Source organism: Eschrichtius robustus, chromosome 1 (assembly GCF_028021215.1).
Source record: "Eschrichtius robustus isolate mEscRob2 chromosome 1, mEscRob2.pri, whole genome shotgun sequence".
Classification (NCBI taxonomy): Eukaryota; Metazoa; Chordata; class Mammalia; order Artiodactyla; family Eschrichtiidae; genus Eschrichtius; species Eschrichtius robustus.
Genome location: NC_090824.1, coordinates 173104979 through 173129374, shown reverse-complemented (window position 1 = coordinate 173129374; position 24396 = coordinate 173104979). Strand labels below are relative to the sequence as shown.

The 24396-nt window shown below is 49.2% G+C and overlaps 1 protein-coding gene across 1 annotated transcript in view; it reads right to left on the bottom strand.

Annotated features, from left to right (window-relative positions):
* The window catches only part of PFKP (phosphofructokinase, platelet), a 69635-nt gene extending 59153 nt beyond the window's left edge, over nt 1–10482 (bottom strand). The window contains exon 1 of the mRNA XM_068559574.1: nt 10294–10482. Coding sequence (XP_068415675.1) covers nt 10294–10408 — 115 coding nt within the window. The 5' untranslated portion in view covers nt 10409–10482. The remainder of the gene's footprint in view (nt 1–10293) is intronic.
* Nucleotides 10483–24396: the final 13914 nt, after the last annotated feature.

Below are 24396 nucleotides of genomic sequence, written 5' to 3'. Positions count from 1 at the left end.
GTTTTCTGTTCTGTTGGTTGCTGTCCTGTCCTGGACTGTCCACAGAGAGCACAGGGCACTCCAGCTGCTGTTTTCAGTAACCGTTCAGACATAGTTGGGTTCCTTCCTTTTGCTTTTGGTTTTGTTTTGGCAGCCAGGCTGGGGAGTTCAAACAACTTCCATAATTGTTTCCATGGGAAACCATCATCCTGCCACCAAGAGAGAATCTTAGTATTTGGAAAGTAACCTCTTCATCACTTGCAAAAATTAGAACCCTTGTCCTCAGGGAATGTGCAGACTTGCTACGGGAACCAAAAATAAACAAATCTTGAAAGAACCAGGGAGCAGCTAAGTGGAAAATGTGAGAAAATTACTTTAGGTGCGCTAGAAAGAAGAAAATTATATTGTTTTCTTGATGTGACATATTCTCAAATAGGTTCTTACTAAAGCATCATGCATGTAAGATAGTCATTAAGATAACTTCTTCCTGTGCTTTGTGACCACCTAGAGGGGTGGAATAGGGAGGGTGGGAGGGAGGGAGATGCAAGAGGGAAGAGATATGGGAACATATGTATATGTATAACTGATTCACTTTGTTATAAAGCAGAAACTAACACACCATTGTAAAGCAATTATACTCCAATAAAGATGTTAAAAAAAAAAAAAAAAAGATAACTTCTTCCTTGAGGTCAGGGAGGCCGTGGACCCAAAGGTTTCCTGAGATTCTGTTCTGGTAACATTTATTTATTTATTTATTTTTGGTTGTGTTGGGTCTTCATTGCTGCACGCGGGCTTTCCCTAGTTGCGGTGAGTGGGGGCTACTCTTCGTTGCAGTGCACGGGCTTCTTATTGCGGTGGCTTCTCTTGTTGTGGAGCACGGACTCCAGGCACTTGGGCTTCAGTAGTTGTGGCAGGCGGGCTCAGTAGTTGTGGCTCACAGGCTCTAGAGTGCAGGCTTAGTAGTTGTGGCACACGGGCTTAGTTGCTCCGCGGCATGTGGGATCTTCCCGGACCAGGGCTCGAACCTGTGTCCCCTGCACTGGCAGGCGGATTCTTTTTTTTTTTTTTTTAACATCTTTATTGTAGTATAATTGCTTTACAGTGTTGTGTTAGTTTCTGCTGTATAACAAAGTGAATCAGCTATACGCATATGTATATCCCCATATCCCCTCCCTCTTGCGTCTCCCTCCCACCCTCCTTATCCCACCCCTCCAGGTGGTCGCAAAGCACTGAGCTGATCTCCCTGTGCTATGCAGCTGCTTCCCACTAGCTATCTATTTTACATTTGGCAGTGTATATATGTCCATGCCACTCTCTCACTTCATCCCAGCATACCCTTCCCCCTCCCCGTGTCCTCAAGTCCATTCTCTATGTCTGTGTCTTTATTCCTGTCCTCGCAGGCGGATTCTTAATCACTGCACCACCAGGGAAGTCCCTCCGATAAAACTTAAACTTCAAGTAATTTGTAAGAAACAAGGACTGTGTTGATTCCAATGAAATAACTGGGGCTTTGTTTTACTTCTTATGTGGTCTGAAGAGTCTAATAAACCTCCTTACTTAGCCCTTTAGGACCGTGTTGAGCTGCTTCCCCTGCATATTTCTCAGTGCTCATAACCACTCCCTGACTAATTTCAATATTTAAATTCCCTTTTGAAAAATAAGATCTGGTACTTAATCCTCTTACTGGTTTCTCCCTGACTATATGGAGTTTTCACCTTTGTACCAAAGCGAGGATGTTAGCATAGGTCAGAAAACAAACTTAAAGCGCACCTTATCTTGCTCTTGCTACTGACGTTCTCCATAAAGCTTCCTTGTTTAATAACTCAGGTGTGGGAGGGGAAAAACGTCCTCAGGAGAAAGTGTCGGGATGCTGGATCCCCTGTGAATCAGTTACCAACCGGGGGTTTCTCATCATCCTGCAGGGTCCAAATCACCGAGTCTTGTCTTAGATGTCAGTGACATAAATCTCTGAGCGGGTCCAATCATTCATTTATTCATCCGTCCGTCCATCCAGGACACATGGATGGGGTGTCTTCTCTCTGCCGGTACTGCCGGGTGATGCAGTGACAAAAGAGGGGAAGGTCGTGGGCCTGGTGGGGCTTGTTGCAGACGGTAAACAACACACAACAAACACACACATTTCACCCAGAGGCGGAGGAGAAAGAAGGAAAGCAGAGCAGGGCTGGGGGCTGCCATGGGGGTGTGCAGAGGGGCAGCAGCCATCGGTGGGGAGCTGGAGCAGCCGCCTTGAGACGCGCCCTTTGGGAGAGAATGGAAGACGGTGACGGAGGCTGGCCAAGTGGCCATCTGGACGTCTGGGAAGGAGGACTACGGCAGGCCCAGGGCCACTGTGGGCACCAGACCGCTGCCAGAGGTCCCCTGCGTGGCCCCTGACTGTGACATGAACACGCAGGAGGGACCGTCTGAACCTGAGCGCCTCACACACCCCTCCCTCTAGACCCCCGTCCACTGGGTTCCCCACCGACTACACCAACACGCACTGGGTCAGACGCACGCTGGATTTGAAAGGCTCAAGATGGAAAAAAGAATGTGAAACAGCTTATTAACAACCTTTGTATTGACAATGGGTTGAAACATTGGACTGAATAAAACAGAGGCTTAAATTAATTTCACCTGTTTCTGTTACATTTCCAAACGTGGTGACCAGTTTAAAATTACACAATCACACGTAAGCCTCGTCTCTGCCATTTCCCTCGATCTTGAACCTGCTTTTAACCCCCAACAACGTGTGTCTATCTTGCCACACCTACCAGCGTGAAGCGATGCATATCCCACCCGGGATCCTAATGCAGCTCATTCCCTGTGACGATTTTCCGCTGGTTTTCCCACTATTCACTGGTATGAACGTTGTGTCAAGAATGTCCTTCTGCCAACCTGCCTGTCCCCACCTGGGCTCCTCGCTCGGCCTTTCTTCCTGCTGCGTGGACCAGCTCCAGCCTGAGGCTCCACTGACACAGCCCACCCCCAACCCACCCTCCACGGCCCAGCCCTGCTCCTCAGGACACTGGGGCCCCTCCCCACCCCTCCCCTCCTCTCTTCACAAAGCCGCCCTCATCAGAGGCAGCTGGCACCCAGGTGGCTTTCAGGTCACACGAGGTAAATCCAAAGTCCTCCCCGTGGCCCCTCCTGGCCTCGTCCCCGCCCCCCACACTGGCCCAGCCGCTCTCTCCCAGCCCTGCCTGCTCCTGGCTACTTCCTGCTGGTCACCCCTTCCCCCTCCCGTGGCGGAGTGGGGGGGGCCGTCCCTGGGAGAAGGGGCTCCACCATCAGCCTAAGGCTGGCCGAGGAGGCTGTCACTCATCTGGGGGACGATTTAACGAGAAAGAAAACAAAACCTGAGAATATCGACCAGAGCTGAAAAAATAAGGAGGGATGGCAGCTCGAGGTCCCCCTGGCCACCCTTCAACACTTGTAATCAAAAGAACCCTGCCCGACCACTTGCTCACACCTTTACAAAAGGGGCCTCCATTCACTGATCTCCCCATCAGAATCCTCACCAGAAAACCATCACAGGAAACATCAGATGGTCTGAACCGCCTCCTGGACCCAGGACTCCAGTGAGGTCCTCGGCCGACCACAGGGACCCGTCGCTGTGGGTGTGATTGTCAGGCCTTCCCTGGACCCACAGAATCAGAATCTGCATCTCAGCCAGACCCTCGGGCAGCTGTGTGCATCCAGGATAAAGAAGGAGGCTGAGGGCCCTCGGGGGCAGCAGGGCCTCCCTGGGCCTGAGTAGTGCTGCCTTTTCTCTCCAGCAGGTCCTGCTTGAGACTCAAGGTTGTCTTAGGGGGAGGGGAAGGGGGAGAAGGGGAAGGGGAGAAAAAAAGAGGGGGGAGAAGACAGGGATTGCGTGATTCCACTTCGTGTTGCAAACCAACAATCACAGGCCCTGTCCCACCAGGACTGGAGAGCAGAGCCGGACCCTGTAAGGAAGTCCCTTCATGCTCAGGACGCCGCTCGGCCACACACTATGCTGTCTCTTGCCCTGACAGCACAACGGCTGTGATTCCCAACACCCTAAGCGTGTGGTGGTGAAGACATGCGGAAGAGAGGGTGGGAGGAAACTGGGGCCCCGGAAGATGCTTTCTCACAAATAAAATACACCACCATACAGAGCTCGCTGCAAAGAATAACTCGAAAAGGTGACTCAGCTATTTTCTTAACATAAAGCCATCTGTTCTTTACGCAAAGACACCTTCCAACATGATTGCAATCATGGCGGGTATACATCTGTGCCCTTATGTCTGCCTGTAACATGTCACTACCCTATCCCCATATTTCTACTGTAACTGCTTCTGGCACCCCATCAGATCCGTGTTCAAACAGCCCCAATTCTCCCGGATAAAAGGTTTGAGTCCTGTATCAAAGCTTTCAGTTTTCTGGAACCGAGGGGGAAAACATGCTTTTTTGGAAAGATGACAAAATGTCTAGTTTCTAAAGGTCATCTAAGTGTGTCACACAACAGTATTTGCACTCCTAGAAAAGGGTGCAATTGCATGGATTTTCCACGGTACCCATGGGGTGAACACTAGCATTCTAGTGCACGGCCTCCTGGACCCGATAAGTTTTGCTAAATTAATGATTACATTGTCAGTGGGAAAGATCCCATTACAGAATATAAGTGCTCAGAGCCAGGGCAGGAAGGGCCCCAGAGCTGTGTGAGGTGAGATGCCCACTGCTCTCATCTTACTGGGCTCTCAGGTCCTCAGAGTTTTGGGTGGGCATGGAAGGAACCCACCCAAGCAGGGCCCAGATGCTGTGTTCAAGAAACACGTGTTCAGGGGAGAACCAACCAGCACCCAGCTTTGGTTGACTAGTACTGCACATTTCTGAGGACGGTTTTTAAGTTCTAATCTTGAGACATTAGTTGTTCCCAGATACAGCTCTGCAGATAAAAGAGTGCTTTTGTGTGGGAGTTCCCTGGTGGCCTAGTGGTTAGGATTCCAGGCTTTCACTGCCCTGGCCCGGGTTCAATCCCTGGTCGGGGAACTGAGATCCCGCAAGCCACTTGGTGGGGCCAAAAAAAGAAAAAGAGTGCTTTTGATTAGTGAAGGTTTAATTCGTCAAAATGACTTCATGAGAGGGCTTCCCTGGTGGCGCAGTGGTTAAAAACCCACCTGCCAATGCAGGGGACAGGGGTTCGAGCCCTGGTCCGGGAAGATCCCACATGCCACAGAGCAACAAAGCCCGAGCGCCACAACCATTGAAGCCCACGCGCTCAGAGCCTGTGCTCCACAACAAGAGAAGCCACCACAATGAAAAGCCCACGCACCGTAACGAAGAGTAGCCCCTGCTTGCTGCAACTAGAGAAAGCCCACGCACAGCAACAAAGACCCAATGCAACCAAAAATAAATAATAAATTAATTAATTAATTTTAAAAAAGCATATTAAAAAAAAAGACTTCATGAGAAAAGACAGCCAGAACATCTAGTCGCCCACCATTTTGCAGAAGGAAGTGGTCCACACTCGGTGAGATCCCAGGAGGGAGACATTCAGCAAACATCTGGGTACCTGCCGAGTGCCCCGTACTGTGCTGGGGCACACCCTGGTGAATGGACATATGTCCTGGGCCACCCCTTCTCACTGCAGCCACATGGCCTGGCCAGTTCATCTCAAAGCTCACTTGCTCGTGCGTGAAACAGATGAGCCACTGAGTGGAAGCATTAGTGCCTACTGCTAAGCAAATGGTCACTCGATGTTAGTCACTCTTTTTTTTTTTTAATTTTATTCAAGTATAGTTGATTTACAATGTTGTGTTAGTTTCAGGTGTACAGAAAAGTGTATCAGTTATACATATACATATATCCATTCTTTTTCAGATTCTTTTTCCCGTATAGGTTATTACAGAGTATTGAGTAGAGTTCCCTGTGCTATACAGCAGGTTCCTGTTGGTTGTCTATTTTATATATAGTAGTGTGTTAATCCCAAACTCCTAATTTATCCCTCCCCCCGCCTCCACGTTTCCCCTTTGGTCACCATACGTTTGTTTTCGAAATCTGAGTCTGTTTCTGTTTTGCAAATAAGTTCATTTATGTCATTTTTAAAAAAAATTAGATTCCACATATGAGTGATATCATATGATATGTCTTTCTCTGTCTGACTTACTGTACTTAGTATGATACTCTCTAGGTCCATCCATGTTGCTGCAAATGGCATTATTTCATTCTTTTTTATGGCTAATTCTTCCTATTAGTGGAAAGGCTTATACAGACTCCATCTATGTGAGCTTTCTGCGAACAATGTCTTCATGCTTACTTTGCCACAGGCCAAAAAGGACTCAGCTTTCCTGTTCAGTCTACCCTCTGGGTCCATTTCTCTGCATTCTCAGCTGCACATGGCCCTCCAGAAGCCCTCAATTTGTGTCTAAGACAATGAGTCATTTTTGGCGTGTGACATAATGTTGCTTGGGGGTGAGTACCTAGTCGTGGTAAGTCTGTCCACTGACCTGGAACTTATTTTTAGTTAAAGTGAAAATCAGTTTAAACTTGCAGACATTCCTTGTGACAATGGAAGCAACCCAAAGAATGAAAAAAAACAATAATTAGTCTTAGAAATAGTCTTCCTTAATGGCCAGGGCTGGGGGATTCAGGAATATAGCTGGGGGATTTTCATTTTGTTCAATAATCATATTATACAAATTCCACTGGAAAACAAGCATTTCATCACTTTGGTAACAGGTGTTACATCAGTTTAGCCACCCCAATGCTCTTACCGTACAAACGCGTTTTCTGTTATCAAAGCTGTGTAAAAATCATCTGTATAAAAAAAAAAATCATCTGTATAATCTATGTAATACCTTCCATTTCTTTTGACTAATAAGTAGGGTAGCTATTGTCTCATGTTTAAATATCTATCTGAAATTTTAGGTTCACTATTTGTTTTAGATGATTATAATTTACCTCTTCATTAACTTAGTGAAGAAATCATTAAGGCATTTTATACCAACTAAATAGTTTATGTATTTTTAGTATGAGGAATTTCACACAGTGGTCCTGTTTTCCAATGTAATTTGTAAAGCACAATCTTAAATTCCACTTGAGTTTTTAAAAAATTTTAAGTTTTTCTGTCTCTAATTTGAGAAAAAAATATTTGATTTGGGGCAAATTATTTAAATACTTCTTGATTTTTTAATCTGCAAAATGGAAAGAAAATGCCACCCGCCTTACCAAATAAAATTCTGGTGTTATGAAAAAAAATCATCTGCATAATTTTGAGCAAACCAGGCTTTGCTCCTCTGAGTATTAATTAGTTGTTGCAACCGTAAAAGCAGGGCTTACTGAAAAGTGTTTGGGGTTGAGACCTCACAGAACTTCATTTAAATCCTACCATGGGCCACCTATGAGCCTGCCACCTTAATGAGGTTACTTCTCTCCCCTTGAGCCTCTCTCCCCACCTCTGAAATGAAGATGTGTGTGTCTTGGAGCCAGGTAATCAGGCCTGGAGATAAGAACCATAAAGCTCCTAGAACATCAAGTGAGCTCAATAACTAGAAGCTATAGTCATCTCAACATGGAATTTTACCATAATTTCACATCTGATTAGAAAACTATCCTGAAATTAAGACTTGTGATTATTCTCCTTGGTCTTTAGCTGTGAGCAAAACTCTCTTCTCTCAGGGAAAATCAAGCACTGATACCATTTAGAGTCAAGATAAGATGGTAAAAGGATAGGGGTATAACAGACAGCATCTCTAGGAATAACCTCTTCCAAGGGGCTGTAAGTCTGCTGCTGCCTGCCGAGACCAGCCCCTGGGTGCACATCTTAAGGTGAACTTTCTTGGAAAGAAATGCATTCAACTGTTCAGTCAGGTCTCAGGTAGGGTCAAAAGAGGTGTCTCTTGGCATGAAGTCCAAGAAGAAATGGAGACTACAGCCTCAGCTCTGCCTGAGGGAAAATGCCCAGACGCCTGGCCGTGGTGGGCTCTCCAGGGACCGCCCAGATGTGCCAGTTCAGAGCATCAGGCGATCTCCCATTAACCTGACAATACACTGACCAAGCCACGTTCTCATATAATTTTGATTCTAAAAGTATCTTTTCCACTGACAAGAAGAGGTGTGGACTTACTGACCTCTATTATTCATAACTGCTCACAAGCTGCAGAGATAAGTAGCAGGTAAGTATCAGTAGCAGAAAAAATGCTGGTTCTGTCTATTGCATCATTACCTCAATTGCCTTTGCACCAGCTACCAGGTAGTTGAGCAGACTTTTGGACAAGAACTCAAAAGAATGACCTATATTTTTTTCAACAGACAGAGCACCTTAATTCTAAAATGACCTTGAAACTCTGACCTTGAAGCCTGGAGGGTTAAAAAGAGACCAGTTCCTTTCCCTGTGCCAACAATTTATTCTCTTTCCAAGCCCGGGGTAAGAGTCACTCAAGATGCTTCCTAATTTCGGCTAGCCCACGTCTCCAGAGGCACGTGCTTTTGAAGCCCTTTGACGGGGAAGCCTCTCTCAGCCCCACCGCGACGCCGCCAGACCCCATCCGGCACATCATTTAAGTAACTTGCACGATGTCATCTATTTCACTCTGCCACTTCCCCAACCCCAGCCTTGTTTATATCACAACATTTTCTCTCTCCAGTGTTTATACCAGGGGCCACTTTACTAGAATACCAAATTAGACCAGCCCTGCCTCGCGCTGACGCAAAGGCAGGCTTGTGGGGCTGCGACAGTGACTGATGTCGCGAGCGCCACCTTCAATAGGACAGGGAGGGGCTTCCAAGGGACCCACGCGCCGGGGACCCCCACGCCTCCAGCCCGCCGCAGGCGGGGTGCCCAGGGTCGAGGGCGCGGGGCGCACGGGCGGTGACTGGCCAGGCATCACGTACGCGCCCGCGGCGGGCGGGGCTGCAGCCTCAGCGCCCCACCTGCCGCACACCCCCAGGCCCCGCCCGGCTCAAGGGCGAAGGGAAGGTCACGGGCAGGGCGGGTGGCAGGCGAGGGCGCCGGGCCCAACACTTAAGCATCCCTGCACCGTGTGTGGTGAAAATGAGGCATCAGGGCCTTTCAACTCATCCGGGACAGGAGGAAGAAGGTAAAATAAAAACCAAAACCTAGCTCGAGAGGCGTCTCCGGCCAGCGATCCTCAGGCTCCAAGGACGCAGCCGCCTGAGCACAGCCCTGCTACTTTCTAGCGGTTGGCTCGCCCCACCCAGGGATTCACCGGGATCAGGAAACCCCAGCGTCTGGGAACCCCTGCGCCCCCATGTGCGCCCAGCGCTAGGGGCCCGGGGCAAGTCTGTGTCACCCTCGCTTTACATTGAAATATTCTCTTCGTGCGTCCGCGGGCACCGAGCCTGGGTCCCCTTCTCCCCGAAATCAGCTTCCACGCTTGGGGGTGGGGGGCGGCTGCTGGAGTCCGCGCTCGCGGGGCTGGTGACGCCCCGGAGTCCCCGCTTCCTGTTCCTTCCCATCGAGGGGAGGCTGGCGGGGAGGGCCCAGTGACCCATTTCAGCTTTCAGTTTGGTGACGAGCCGGAAGGGGACAGGAGATTAGAGCGGAGGAGAACCGTTTTTAAAATCTCCCAGCGGAAACGCGAGGTGGTGCCGGGCTGCCGGGCAACCCCGGGCAGGGACCCCCGTGCGTCCCCCGCCGCGTCCCGCTGGACAGCAGCGGGGACGCCGCCCGCGCCGCGCGGGGGTCGCGAGGCTGCAGACGCGTCGCAGGGACCCAGCGGTTTTTTCCACGACATTGGGGGTGGGGAGTGGGTGACGGAGCTGGGGAGGGAGCCGCGGCATCGGAAGTGGCCGCGCTGTAGCCAAGCTTTGGAGGGGCGTCTGGCTTCATCCTACGACTCGGAAGACAAATGACCTCCGAGCGCGGTCCAGGCGACCCCGTAGCCAGTCGCAATTTAAAAAATAAACGTGGAGGCGGAAAACTGACCTTCCTGGTAAGGGATCCTACTGCCATATCCCTCCCTCCCACCCCACCCCGCCCAGACTCCGCAGTGACTCCTTCTGAGGCTGCACGGCCCGCACCCGCTCCCGCCACAGGAAGGTACCCCCGAGGTTCCTGGGCGCGGGGCTTCTCCCCCACCCTTCTCTTATCCCCGGTACCCGCTCTCCTCCTCTCTTCTCTCTGCTTCCCCCATCTCTTCTTCCTGGAGCCTCATCCTTTCTCTCTGGCCCCTGCACCCCATCCCTTTTTCCCGGTACCCCCATCCTTTCTCCCAGGCACCCCCATCCTTTCTCCCCGGTACCCCCATCCTTTCTCCCGGTAACCCCCACATCCCGTCTCCCTAGTCCCCACCCTTCGCCTCCGGCCCGGGACCCGGGAAGGCGGTGGCGCACCTTGGGCATCCCCGCCGCTGGTCAGCACGCCTATGGCTTTGCCGGCCCCGGAGAGTTGCTCCAGGAACTTTCGGAAGGAGCCCTTGGGGTTCGGGGAGACGTCGTGGTCGCCCATGGCGAGCAGGCCGGAGATCGCGCTCGGGAGGGTGCTCGGCAGGCACTGCGCCCCTCCCGCGCCGCCGCCACTGGAACCGCCGGCCCCGCCCGCGCGGCGCGCGCCAATGGGCGGCCAAGGGCGGGCTCAGGGGCGCGGGCGCGGCGGGGCAGGCGGGACCGGGGGCGCCAGCTTTCAGGGGGCCGCGCGGGCGAGGGAGGTTGGCCCGCAGGGAGCACCACTTGGGGGGGTTGCATCGCAGGTGGGAGGAGCGTTACGAGCCGGAAGCACCTCAGAGGGAAGGAGAAGCACCGCAGGTGGGTGGGGAAATCACCGCAGGTGGGCGGAGCATCCCTGGTGGGGGAGGGGAAAGCACCCTAGGAGGGTGTGCAGCGAAGGTGGGAGGAGCATCGAGAGGGGGAAGCGCGACAGGTAGGGGGAAAGCACAGCAGCTGGGTGGGAGCATCTCTGGGGAGCGCAGCAGGTGGGGGGAGTAGGGGGAAGGCGGGGCGCTACAGGTGGGCTGGATCACCGTAGTTGTGGGAGCGTGGCAGCATCACGCGCGGGGAGCGCAGTAAACTGGGGCGGGGGTGCGGAGCGCCGCAGGTGGGAGCGCCGGGCCCGCGGCAGTTGCGGGGACCGAACCGTCGCAGGCGCACGCCCGTTCCCGCAAGATTCCTTCTGGGGGCGGCGTTCGGAGCCGGGGGCACCCCAGCTTTTCCTCAGGCCTGAGGTGAGGGAGGAAGGACACACCAGCGTATCCTCCAGTCGGTGGGCGAACGTGGGCGTCGCTGGCTGGCGACGACGAAGCGCCGGTTCCGTCCCCAGAGAGGCTCTGGCCGCACGAGGAGAAGGAACGTGGCCGTAGAGGACGCGCGGGCACCCTGGCGACACCTGGCGCCAGGCCGGGCGCTGAGAAAGGAAGGGGCGGGAGAAGGGCAGGAAAGTCCTGGCGGGGCGATAAGACCCGAGTGCTTGCGAAGGAAACCGCGGTGTCCTGTGTCGCCAGCCAGATGCTCGCAGCTCCGCTGGGAGCTCCGGGACTGAGGCGCTCACGTCCAGTCCGTTGGGTGATGGATGAACAAGGAGCCGGCTCTTCCGGGAGCTTAATCTAGGCTGGTTTCCAGCCGCGGATGTGCGGACGGATGCTTCTCCGGGCGCGGTCTTGCGGCGCACACAGCGCTGAGCTTGGGGTAGGGTCATCCCCAGGAAAGAGTTTCATAAGCGGCCGCATCAGCAGTTCCTGGTGGGGACGGCACAGTATCCCCTACTACATGCGCAACGGATGTGCGTCAGGTGGATACAGAGGGAAAACAGGTTAAGTCAAGGCTGTCCCATCCACCCGGAGCAGCCTGTGGTCGGCTGACAGCTGTTTACTCCGGGCCACCCCGGACGGAGGAGGGGGAGGGGGTGCGCGCTTAAACCGGGCTCTTTCTTGCCTCATCCTCCTGTTCATCCCTCTGAGCATCAAAAATTTATTGCAGTAAATAAACAAATACCTGCTGTGGACAAGGCCAGAGATCTGATCTCTGCCCCGGGCCGGAGGTAATGGAGCAACTCCTAAACACCCGTGGTCATCTGAGTCGCCTGGCCTGGTTTTTCCCTCTCCGCCAGAACCACGGAAGTCCAGTTTCTGGGAGTGCTGCCAGAAAAGGTGTATTTTTAACAAGTTCCAACGCATTCTGATGACTGCAGAACCCGAGAGCACCTGTTCTAACGGGTTGAGCCTGAGCGAGTGATGCTGAGAAGATACTGGGCATCTTAAAGGTGTCCCCGGGGTGCCCTTCACTCTCCCGGCGCAGGAGGGCGGAGCCAGGCTGTGCAGCTCCGCCCAGAGGTGTCCCCGGCCCAGGATTTGTGCTGTAGAATCATCCATCCCTTTCTAGGGCATTCTACACTTTCCAAAGTTGGTACACACTGAATTTTATTTTAGCCAAAAGGCCTTTAGCTTCTTATAAAATTGATATTTTTGTAATTTAGAGGATTGGCCATTTGTCATCGAGTTGTCTGTCATATAGGAAACAATAGATACAAACTAAGAGTCCAAACAATGGGTTAAGTAAATTTTGATACAAATATATAAGTAGTTTTCTATTGCTGGTATGGTTATGAAGATAAATATCCATTTACATGGAAGTATATTCAGGATATATTAACAAATGAAGAAGCAGTGTCAGAAATACTGTGAACCTGTGTGTGTGTGTGCGCGCGCACGTGCACGAGCATAAATTTAGATGTAAATAAATTTAGATATTTTAATTTCCTTTCTTCTTATTATTATAGGTATTGTCTTTTTCTCCAATGAACAAGTACTGTTTTTGGAATAAAATATTATACTTCATTAAAAACAATAAAATTTAGAGTTGTCAGACCGCCAAGGTTATGTCTGTTTTGCAAAAGCTGAGGTCTCTTTAGGCAGCACTGTGGTTCAGACAGGTAATTCCTTATTCTTTCCAGTTAGGCCCATGAGCTCTGACCCATCGCTCAGTCTATCAGGGTGCTAAATACAGACGGCTGCAGCAACTATGGAAAGACATGGCCATCTCTCCCTTCTTTTTCTTTTGCAGTACATGCATTTTAGTAGTTCTTCAGCTGGTGGTGGGGTTGTTTGTTTGTTTGTCTTAACTTTGGCCTTAGAAGAAGCATCTCTGATACAAGAGGGAGAATTGCAGGGCATGTGGAGGGTATAGCTTACACGTGCCTTAGTTCTCCATTGCTGCCTAAAAAATTACCCCAAGCTTTTGTGGCTTATATGAGCACCCATTTACATCACAGGAATATCATCCCAGGGCTTTGCTGGACTCTCTGCTCCTTGTCTCAGAAGCTGCAACAAGGTATCAGCCGGGGTCCAAAGTCTCATCTGATCCCTCATCTTGGCAGTTTCCTTCCATCCCAAGCCCTGAGCTGACTTTGAGCTAATCTACAACCACAGCTCCATAACCATCTTCCCTTTTCCTGGTGCCTCATCTTCCCTGTCCTTCTTCCCTAGACTTTACAAAGCCCAAGAACAAATGCAACCACTTGCTAAACAAGGAAACGCTGCCTTCAACTCCCCCCGTCCGCCAGTTGTCTTTCAGTGTCTTTGTCCAAACTGAGAAATAATTCTGCTTTATATCTAGCAGCTACACTTTAAATTATATATAAAAGAGTTGGATGCCCTCCAAGACCTTGACGCAGAATCATGTCGTCCTGAACCAATGAAAGTCAATATTTAAACACTTTCCAAAGAAAATGGAAAGAAAGCCCGTCTCATTATTTCTGCAAAGTATGTGGCCATTAAAAGTTTTAACCCCTCCAGGAAATGTCATCGGTGATGTGAACTGGACCCTCTCACAGCGCAACTATTTCCTTCTCCTGTGTTGGTGAAAGTTGATTAATGGAGACTTCCTCAAAATTCCAACACTTCTCTCGTAACAGGAGAGCACAGGTCTTGATAAGGCAGAAGAAACTGACCTGTTCTTTCAGAGGAACTTCCGTAATTGCGGTTATTTCAGAAAACAGAGGATAGGAGAGATGGCTGTCTGTTGAAAAATGAGTTATACAGGAATTTCCCAGTTAGGAAAGGAAATTATGATGATTTTAGCAGTGTGCCACGTGATGGTTAATTTTACGTGTCATCTTGGCTGGATCACGGGTGCCCACATTGCTGGCAAAACATTGTCTCTGGATGGGATGGTGAGGATGTTTCCAATGAGATTAACATTTGAATCAGTGAACTGAGTGAAGCAGATGCCCTCCCTGATGTGGAGGTGTGAGGCCCAGCCAACCCGCTGAGGGCCTGAGGATGGGTGAATTTGTCCTCCTTCTCTCTCCTCATGTGTATATATATATATATATATCAGACTGGTTCTGCTTCTTTGGAGGAGCCTGACTAGTACATACACTCTGGTTAAATATGTTCATTCTATGTTTTAGTTGTGAGATGCTAAATCTGAATACCAATTTGCATATGGTCTATACAGAGTCCTGTGTCCCTGATGGCATTTACACGTTTGAATTTGTAGTGACACGTTCTCAAAGCTCCCTTACTTCTGTATCAGAATCGAAGCGCTTCATGGCCAGCATTCAAGGGCAAACATGCTGAAATATCCGAAACCAAAGCTATAAACAATAGTGCTTTTTCAGTTCGCAGACGGGCACACGTGGACCATGCGTGTGTGATTGGCAATGCCAGCATGTAGCAGAAGTTTTGAACGTTTTTGGGTGTAAAACTTCTAAGATTCCCATGTAAGCCACAGATGTCTTCCTCTACCCGAATGTGCATATATACACACACACAACCCCCGGCGTGTTGCATACAGTGTAGGGGACTCATGAGTCTGGTGACTGACCAGGCCACAGCCGAGGACAGAGGATGGAGCCTGGTCACAGGTCCAAGCGGCGGAAAGCTGAGTCCTCCCAAGCGGCCTCCCTCTGGCTGCTCACCGTTCACCATTGGGACCTTGTCTTATCTCAGAGCCCAAGCCGAGCTCAGGCCAGATGGGGACCGGGGGACCGTTCCTGGGGAAGCACTGGGGTCTTAGTCCTGAGTCTGGGGGAAACACCCCTCCCCTGCCCTGTGATGCTGTTTGGAAAGCATCGCTTTAAGAGCTCCAGCTGTCTCTCCACTGATGACGTGGTCCTTTGATCCTCTTTAGGAGCAGACTATTCTTTTGTCTATAAAACCTTTTTACCAGCATAGGCCATTCACTTAGAGCCATATTTCCGCAATCATGAGGCATTTCTGCAGCAGTCGGGGCTGATCTTTTTGTCATGTGAGGTGATCTGAGTCCCTTCTGCCATGGCCCTGCCCCTCCCTCATCCCCCAGGGCCCTGGGGGCAGCCAGTCACTGGAGCTGCTCTCCAGGTCACTTAGGGGGCTCTCTCCTTTCCTCTGTCCAGGTCACCGAGGGCCATAGGATGAAGGCCCTCCAGGCACTCCCACCCCAGCCTTTAGTGCCAGAGCCCATGGGAAGGACCATTTCTGGGGTCATTGGATCATCAGGTGGAGAGAGTTTGCACAGCGAAGACAGAGAGATGAGAGATGGGGGAGAGAGACAGAGACAGACAGACGCACAGAGACACAGAGACAGACAGACAGAGCCAGAGAGAGAAAGCAAAATCACAACATTCCTTAAGTTTGCTCCTCACTCAAGCTACCCTACTGCTTCTGTGCTACGATAACCACCAAAAATGTTTAAAATTGCCACTCCCCCCCTTCCACATCTTTCCCACTCCCTCAGACTCCCTGAAGTCCTCTTTCCTCTACTACAGCTTCTCTGAAACTTCTGAATGTCACCAACTGTCTGTCCAAACAACCAGCCAGTAAAACAGCTTTTGAAACCAATTACTCGGTTGCTTCTTGTTGATATTTTTCTAAACTCTATGGTGCTATTTTCTAATACCTCCTCCTAAAACCCTCTGTAGGTTGGATTTGTTTGTTTGTTTTTTGGTTGTGATTTTACATGAATTAACATTAAAATAGAACACAAGTAATGATGGTGAATGTAAATGAAGAGAAGGTCAAACATTTCAGGAATGATTTCTGTCCGTGGGTTTATGCTCTTTAGAAAGCGTTGGGTCTCCTTCCCTCACAGTTACGATGAGAACCTTAGCATTTAGACTTGCTCTGTGGAGAATAAAATGCCAGATAATAAGCATGAATCTCAAGGTTCCTCCTGCATCCAAATTTTTTTGTTTTAATTTTCATTACGCTGGGTTGGTGCCTCCTGTGTCCTGTGTCCCAGAGATTCTGGAAGAAAGAACATTTGGGAAACCCTGGTTAGTCCCATGCAATCTGTTCCATGGTGTTTAACATATTCTAACACAGAATTACTAATTCACGGGACTTGAAGCCCCTTCTGGGATGCACCTTGCCCTGACATGTTCTGATTCACTCAGAATACCTGTGGGCTTGGAGTTTAGACCCAATAAGTAGGGCAGGAAACAGCCTGAAGGAGGACTGCTATTAGCAAGGAAGACAAAATTATTCTGGAGACAATGTAACTGGCCACTAGAAGCATGAAGATAGTTCTCTAGCTATGGGGGTTACTGATGATTCGGTTAAGTACCAATATTCAAAATAGCATCTTCAATATGCCAGCACTCACAGGGCGGATGTGGGGATGAAGGTCTGCCCTGCTCAGTGGGTCAGAGTCTCAGATTCTCCTACGAAGGGAATCGAATGGATCGCAGCTCTCACTCCCCCAACCTGTGGGCCTCACACCCAGCCCCCAGGTGGGCAAGGAATGAGCCCATTCTGTCATTGCCTCACCTGACCTCGGCCTCTTTGGCTAGAACACATTTATTAATACTTCCCCAGACTCTCTCCACTGGAGCCGCACACAGAAACCTTTGTCCCCAACTGGCTGTCCGCTTCTGGCGCAGGAGGTGCTGGTCTCAGGCTGCTTGACTACTGGTCTTCCACTCTGTCTCCAAGATTTTGACCTCAGTGGAGGGTTCAGAAACTGTCTTTTTAAACTTATTCTCAGATTTTCTTTTTTTAAGTCAAGCAACCAAAAAAAATAAAGGACACAACCGAAGTAAGGTGAGTCAGATGCAAGTGGAAAGTTTAGGGGATGAAATGGAATATGCATGTGTATTAACACTCAGTGTGGCTACCATACTGGGGGCTTGCTGGGCTGTGAGCTTCCTGGCACCTGGAACCAAATAAAATAGATAAAAAATAAGGAAATGCTGAGATTCTCTGTCAGGTCCCACTTTTTGGTTAATGGGTTTTACAGACTTTTTCTTAAATTCAAGTGTTTTGGAGTCATAGAAATAATACAACAGGACCTCTTACGAGCAGTGTGGGCTTTCCCAGGTGGGCAGAAGAATTAGGAGCTGGGGTACAGACCAGGGGGCAGTTTGTATAAATGGAATGAGTACAAAGGATGATGGATTATCTGATGGGAATTTTCTACCAAAATGTGAAATGGAGAATGTGGGGAGGGAGAGAGAGAGAGGGGGAAGAACAATTCATCACTCTTGCCCAAAGACCCTGGGCCGATTATCCAGACCACCCTCCCCTGCACCACAAGCATTCTGGAGAGAGGCTGGTACAGCTGGTGCTGCAGCTCTCCTTCTAGAACATACCATCCTCTGGCTATTCTTGTTCTGCTCTTCACTCTCCATTTTGAAAATGAGGCCCTGTGTCTGGAGCTTGTTTTCACATCTCGTTAGCTATGTCCTGGTGATGGTCCAGGAATGACTCCAATTTTATTAGCAAATGGGTCCTCAGATTTCTTCCCATGAAACGTGCTCCTGGAAGTCTTCCCTGGAGGCGGCTGATAATAGACTGTGTTTATGGATTCCTGAGGCTCCTTCAAGTCAATTGTTCCCTGACGCATGTTTGTTCTCTGCATTGCTATATATGCGTGTGTGGGCAAAGGTACACGTGCGCGTGCGCGCACACACACACACACACACGCACACCAGCAGATTAAACAAGCTTCCTTTGTGTCCCCAGCTTTCAGGAGGCGAAGCAGGGGGAGCTGTCACCCTGCGTTCTGTTCCCAGCCATGCGCTAGCCTGTTTTCCAGGATCAGGGACGTTCCCCAAGGACTCGGCCTCAGGCCTGCACCCCTTTCCTGGGACTTGGCCTCCTCCGCCTCCTACTCACCTGCTGTCTCTTTGATGCCCCATCTCTGCCATGGTCGCCGAGCCAGCACCGGGTCCGCAGCTCAGGGAGGACGGCCACAATGTGTGGTAGCGTGTTGGAGCGTTCAGCAGAGTCCCTAGGGCCTTCAAACCGGCTTCCAGGAGTGGTGATGTGACCTGTGACTAGAGGGACAGGTAAGGGCCGGGAATGTTCTAGACCGAGGCCACGGGAAAGAAGGATGTGAGTGGGGAGAAAGCCAGGCTTTGTGTGGGTGCTCTGCTGGGCGGTGGCCAGGAAGGGTATCGGGGGAGCTGGAGGAGAAGCAGCTGGCAGGTGGGGGGAGAGCGCAGGTGCGGGGGGAGAGCAGGTGGGGAGAGTGGCCGGCAGCTGGGCAGGTGCTGGGGGAGGGACCCTGAGCGTCTAGACGGCAGGGGGCTGCCCCTGGGGTTACCTTGGAGACGGGAGAGACGGTCCTCGCGCTGGGGGTGTGGAGTCAGTGCTGTCCCCACACCCCTGCTGTTCACCCTGGGGGCCAGGAGAGACCCGGGCTGTCACCTCTGCAGTACTGGGCGGTGACGTGCTGAAATTAATACAGCACCCTCTCCTCCCTCCAGACCCTGTGGTTCCCTTTACTCTTTTCGGTGGGGAGAAGCGGGATAGAGGTGTCACTCAGTGAGGGCCTCTGACTTTCCACCAGAAAACATACCGGAGCAAGATGGTGTGTACTGCCAAGGAGGCCTTGTCTGCCCCGCCCTCCCCGCCCTCCCTGCCCAGGACTTCCTTGTATGGCCAAACCCTGGAGCTGTGCGCCTGCCCTGGACCCCTTCGGAGGAGTCTGTCTGGGGCAGTGCTGGGCAGATTCCAGAGGCTGGGACGGGCGGAAGAAGAACATTTAGACAGGCCGGAGCTGCAGTCCCTGTGGTCACAAGGCCAGGACACTCGGGGCCTCTTTTCAGGCAGCAGGGAAGGGCTGGCAAGTCCGCTGCAGGTGGTAGGACCCCTGCGACTGGGCGATGGAATCAGCTTCGGGGGGTGGCGACCACGGTGTTTCCTTTAATGCAAAGAAGGAAGATAGAAAATATATGAATGCATCACATTTAGCGAGAAAACTGCTGTTTTGTGAAACACTCCAGAGGTGTGACAGTCACATAAGACTCCTTTCTTTGTGGGATTCATGGTTTGTAAAACATGGTTTCAGTGCATGATATTTCAGTAAATCTGTTAAAAATATCATTTGGAAATCCCGCACGGATGTGGGAGATGGTGCATCTGTTCTCTTTCTCTCTCCTCCTCCCTCCCGCCCTTCTTTCCCGCTGGGTGTCTTCTTGTTACTCCTTGAAGGCTGGGACCAGGCCCCACAGGGCCACTTAGTAGGACACAGAGCAGGATGACGTGGCATCCGTGTCCACAGGGGAAAATGCCCCTTCATCCTAAGCGCCTTTGTCCAGCGCAGGGCCAGGCTCTTTGAGGACGGGGCTGTACTCACTCAGCGTCCCACAGGGACCCAGTGCCCCAGGGGCTGCTGGACCTGAACCTTCATTCTGGAATGGGAGCTGAGTTGCGTGTGCATTTCCATCTCTATTGTTGGGAATAACAGGAATCTAGACATGTCATCTTTACCCTGTTCCCTAGTTCAAGTTGGAATTTAGAGAATATATACATACCTGAAAATCAGTTTCAAATAAATAAGCTTTATATAAGTGGTACCATGACTGAATGTTGAGAAAGTAAAATCCTGACCAAGCAGACGGGATTTCATTGGTTTCTGGAGAGTTGGCAAGATTCTGTCTCCTCACCCAGCTCGGTCTGGCTGGGAACACTGAGATCTAAGCTTAGCCAAAGCTTTTCACTGCAGTCAGAGAAACTGTGTGTGTGTGTGTGTGTGTGTGTGTGTGTGTGTGTGTGTGTGTGTGTGTGTGATGTAATACTACATTCTTCTTTGGATTTATCTCAAGATATTTAAAAAAATCCTTTGGAATTTGTTTCCATCTCTCTTCACTGCCTTGCTTCTCAAAGCGTGGTCTGTGCCCTGGGAATCTACACCCCCGGGGCCTGTTAGAGATGCGGATTCTAAGGCTTCATTCTCCAGGTGATTTTATGCGTATTAAAATGTGAGAAGCAATTTCATCGCTAAGCTTTTATAGAGGACCCCTAAGCTTTAGACAACTGCCATGCCCTACAGCCTTTTCCATCTTTACCCTGTTCTTCCTCTAACAGAGATACATGCAAACCTCTGACGTTTGGGCTCTTCTTCCTCTCCGCATGATGGCCCCAGAACCGTGGATGTGGAGACTTAGTCAGCCCTTTCGACAGTCATATAGATTCCCTGATTAAAAAATTAGAGGAACACTTAAATGCTCCTCTTAACAAATTTCAAGTGCACAATACAGTTTTATCTACAGTCACCATGCTATACATTAGATCCCCAGAATGTGTTCCTCTTATAGCTGTGCATCAATTATACCTCAATAAAAAATGAGAAGAGAATGAATAATTTCCCTAACGAATAGACTTGAAATCCATTTATTTCCAAGGAATTTATTTCCCACGTAGTCAGGGATTAATGGGTCCCCGTTAGGTAACGTGGTGTTTCTCCCTTCAATACAAAGCACTTCCTCAGACGTAGTGTGGATTTGAAATAAATAGTAACCAACTCAGAATTTATTCTTTTTTTTTTTTTTTTAGGACAGTAACATTTACAGAAGTACCTCTGAGCTCAGTATTTTATATGAGTCTGTCTACCTTCAAATGCGAAGGTAAAGCCTTATCATATATTTTTGAGGCTTAAAAAGGACAAAATGTGTTTGATTCTTTGCTGTTCTGATAGCATTTGTCCTTTTCTCCTTTCTTGCTGCTTCACTGAGGCATCATTGAAGCACAGTAAACTGCACTTATTGATAACATGAATTCATGAGTTCGGACCTGTGTGTGTCAAGAACATGATGGGGTGTCCATCACCCCAAGAGTTTCCCTGAGCCCTCTCTCCTTCACCCCCACCAACCTCACAGAAAGAGCTGCCTTCTGTCGCTGTAGACTTATTTACATTTTTTAGAATTGTATACAAATGAAATAATGTATTATGTACTTTATTTTTGTTGGCTGTTCTTACGGAGCATTATGATTTTGAGATTCAACCATGCTGTAGCATGGGTCCATAGCTCTTTCCTTTTTATTTACTGAACAGTTTTCCATTGTATGGACATCACTTGTTGATGGCTGTTGGGGTTATTTCCAGGCTTTGGTTGTTACAAATAAAGCTGCCGTAAACACTGGTGTCCAAGGCTTTGTGTGGGAATCTGCTATCATTTCTTTTGGGTCATTACCTGGGAGGGGAATGATTGGCTTATGTAGACGTGTATGTTTAATTTTTAAACACACTGCCAAATTGTTTGTCGAAATGGTCGCACCATGTTACCCTTTTACAGCCCCGCCAGTAGCGTGTGAAGTTCCAGTTGCTCCACACCCTCGCCAACACTTGGCAGAGTCAGCCTTTGACATTTTAGCCCTCCTGGGGGGGTGTGGAAGTACCTCCTACTGGTTTTAAACTGCATCTCCCTAACCACCAGTGGTGTTCAGCATCTTTTCATATGCTTATCTGCCATCTGTGTATCACCTTTAGCAAAGGGTCTATTCAAATCTTTTGCCCACTTTTCAGTGAGGTTGTTTGTTTTCTTATTATTGAATTGTGAGAACTCTTTATAAACTGTAGATACAAGTCCTCTGTCAGGTATATGTTTCACACATAATTTCTTCCAGCCTTTACCTTGAAGATCAAAGCTGTTGACTTTTGATGAGGTCCAGTTCATAAATTTTTAAGAAGTTTTATGATTGTGCTTTTGGTGCCATCTCTAAGATATTTTTTTATCTAACCCCATTTCACAATTAATTTTTGTATGTGATGTGAGGTAAGGGTTGAGTTTTATCCTTTTTTCTTTTCCTGTGCAGTGAATATGCTGCACTGTTTCAGAACCGTTTGTTGAAAAGACTCACCATTTACATTGAATCACCTTTTCACCTCTGTTGAAAATCCATTGGCCATATAAGTGTGACTCTATTTCTGTGCTCTACCGTTGATCCGTGTGTCTGTCCTTTCCCCAGTGCCACATTCCTGGGGTGTCTTAGCATTGATAGAGACACCTGAAAGGAAGCAGTGTGAGTCTTATTTTGCTCTTTTTCCCTGGATGATAGCATGTTTTGAACCCATCACGATACAAGTTTTCTGAGGAAATTTGGCTGAAGTTTCAGTTTCTTATTTTTGTAAACTGGCTTTGTTCATTTATGGGTCACAACAGTCAAATTGCATGTCACTGAATCTTAACTTCCATCTGCTCTACAATGAAGCACTATTTTGTGTACTGACCGCAAACAAGCAAATAAAAAGGCCTCTGGTTGTACTATGGATCCTGAGTTGCACATATTAAAATGTTAAAAAATGTGCTTCACGGTACAAAGGGAAAAAGGTAATTGTTAGAAATTGATAACAAAGAGGGACAATTCATCATGGTTGCTCAGTCCCCAGAAAAGCGGAGAGTTGTCTTGACTTCACAAATGAGCAGAATTTCCTTCCCTGGAAAGTGACCACTTCTGCTTCTCCGTAAAAACTAGAAAATGGAGACTTCCCTGGTGGCACAGCAGTTAAGAGTCCACCTGCCAATGCAGGGCACACAGGTTCGAGCCCTGGTCCGGGAAGATCCCACATGCCGCGGAGCAACTAAGCCCATGAGCCACAACTACTGAGCCCACACCCCACAACTACTGAAGCCCGCGCACCTAGAGCCCGTGCTCCGCAACAAGAGAAGCCTCCGCAATGAGAAGCCCGCGCACCGCAACGAAGAGTAGCCCTCGCTCGCTGCAACTAGAGAAAGCCTGCATGCAGCAATGAAGACCCAACGCAGTCAAAAAATAATTAAAAACATAAACTAGAAAATGCGCCTTTACATCTAGGCAAAAACATCCATAGAAGACCCCTGGGACCACCTTTCACTGTTTTTTTTTTTTTTTTCTTTTTGGTCCTTGGAGATTTTTAGATTTTATCAGCAGTAACCAAGCCATTGGATGAGATCACGTGTGCAATGCTGGGCTCATGGGCACAAATTTGCTGGTTTCTCTCCTCTTTCTGGTTTCAGATCTTGCAGCATCCTTCACTCTGACCTTGGAACCTTCACCATGGCCCTTTCTTCATTAGTTAATCTGCTCATCACAGGATAGAATCACCTGATGGACAGTTAGAAACACACAGGCAATCTCCCAGGGGTTTTAGAATTGTGTTATTGCCATATAAGTGGAGCTGAAGTTTATTTAGCACATGCTGTGTGCAAGACACTGGTTTGAACAATTTGAACAATTTATTTAACCCTCATCACCCTCTTACAAAGCAGGGATCTCAGGACCCACATTTTATCACTTTGGAAGCTGAGTCTCAGAGAGGCTACAAACTTTCAGGTGGCCACACAGCAGTAATGAAGGAGCCAAGACTAGAACCCACACAGCCTGACAGCAGAGCCGGGCCCTCACCCACCAGGGACCCTGTCCACCCTCCATCCCAGCCAGGGCCTTCATCTTGGACCCTGGACACTGGGTCACATGAATCTAGCTGGCAATTCTAGAAAAGTCCTTTCCCAGCATTTAATTTCTGATAAACAAAGCCTTAAAAATAAACCATAATTTCAGAGTTATCTATATTTGAACAGATGGTATTTGGTTACCATCTTGTATTCATGACCTACCTTTACTTCTTTTATTTTTATAAGACAGTGATAGAAAACGAAATTTTTTATTCCTCACTATTGGATATTTGTGGCTTCTGATGTACTGACCTTCATTATGAATCTACATGAATGTTCTAGAGTCTGAGATTCTAAACTGCATTATACAAATACTTTCACTATCCCGAATTGCTGATTTGTTCTGTTTCCCCCTCCAATACCTCCATGGCTGTGGGCTTGTGTATCATTGCCATTTGCCATTCACTAAAATTCCATTTCCTCCTTTCTTCTGGAAGCCTTATTCCCCAAGGCTCTGAAATGATGCGATCCTTACCGGCTTTGATTCATATACTCATTCTTCCTTATTGTGTTAAGCATGCTTTTTTTCCCGATACTTTGACATATGGGGCTTTAGGTACCTGGAAGAAATGACCACCCCAGGCACCCCCCAGCATAGCTGATTCCTAGACGTATGAAATGATTTGCTTGGGACTGTGCCTTTTGTCTGCAAACCAACCAACTCAGAGCCCAACCCCCAAACCTCCCCTTTCTTGAGCTCTTAGATGCCCAGCCTCTCTCCCCCTGCCCTAGTCACCCAGGGCCAGGTATCCGACAACTGGCCCCTTCTGGTCAGAACCTACCGAAATTATTCAAAGTGGCCAATCCTAAGCCTACTTGCCCTTCCACGCCTGGCTCTCATGCACGTATCCCCCCTCCCTCTGCCT